The sequence below is a fragment of the Haliaeetus leucocephalus genome, unplaced genomic scaffold, assembly GCF_000737465.1.
Source record: "Haliaeetus leucocephalus isolate CR32 unplaced genomic scaffold, Haliaeetus_leucocephalus-4.0 Scaffold455, whole genome shotgun sequence".
Classification (NCBI taxonomy): Eukaryota; Metazoa; Chordata; class Aves; order Accipitriformes; family Accipitridae; genus Haliaeetus; species Haliaeetus leucocephalus.
The window spans coordinates 3,662-4,070 of NW_010972891.1; the positions used below are offsets into that span (position 1 = coordinate 3,662).

The 409-nt window shown below is 65.8% G+C and overlaps 1 protein-coding gene across 1 annotated transcript in view; it reads right to left on the bottom strand.

The window, feature by feature from the left end:
* LOC104836573 (serine/threonine-protein phosphatase 2A 65 kDa regulatory subunit A alpha isoform-like) overlaps positions 1 to 409 on the bottom strand; it is a gene marked incomplete at its 3' end in the record, with an annotated part of 14,399 nt that overhangs the window by 3,330 nt on the left and 10,660 nt on the right. The window contains exon 5 of the mRNA XM_010575237.1: positions 289 to 331. Within this exon, the coding sequence (XP_010573539.1) occupies positions 289 to 331 (43 nt within the window). The remainder of the gene's footprint in view (positions 1 to 288; positions 332 to 409) is intronic.

Here is a 409-nt window from a genome sequence, read left to right on the forward strand (position 1 = left end):
GATGGACCTTGGGGACCTGGGGACCATCCTTGGGGACACGGGGACCTAGGAATGGACCTTGAGGATGTGGGGACCATCCTTGGGGACACGGGGACCATCCCTGGGGACATGTGGACCTAGGGATGGACCTTGGAGACACAAGGACCATCCTTGGGGACACGGGGACATAGAGATGGACCTTGGGGACACAAGGACCATCCTTGGGGACACAAGGACCATCCCTGGGGACACGAAGGTCTCCAGGAACCCTCCTTCTTGCCCATCCCTGGTGACCCCACGACCCAGGACCCGTCTCTGAGGACACGCAGACCCTCCTTGGGGACGAGGGGACCTGGGGACCACCCGGCGAGTGTGGGGGGGACACCCAGGCATTCGGAAGGGGGGGGGGGGGGGGGGGGGGGGGGGGGCC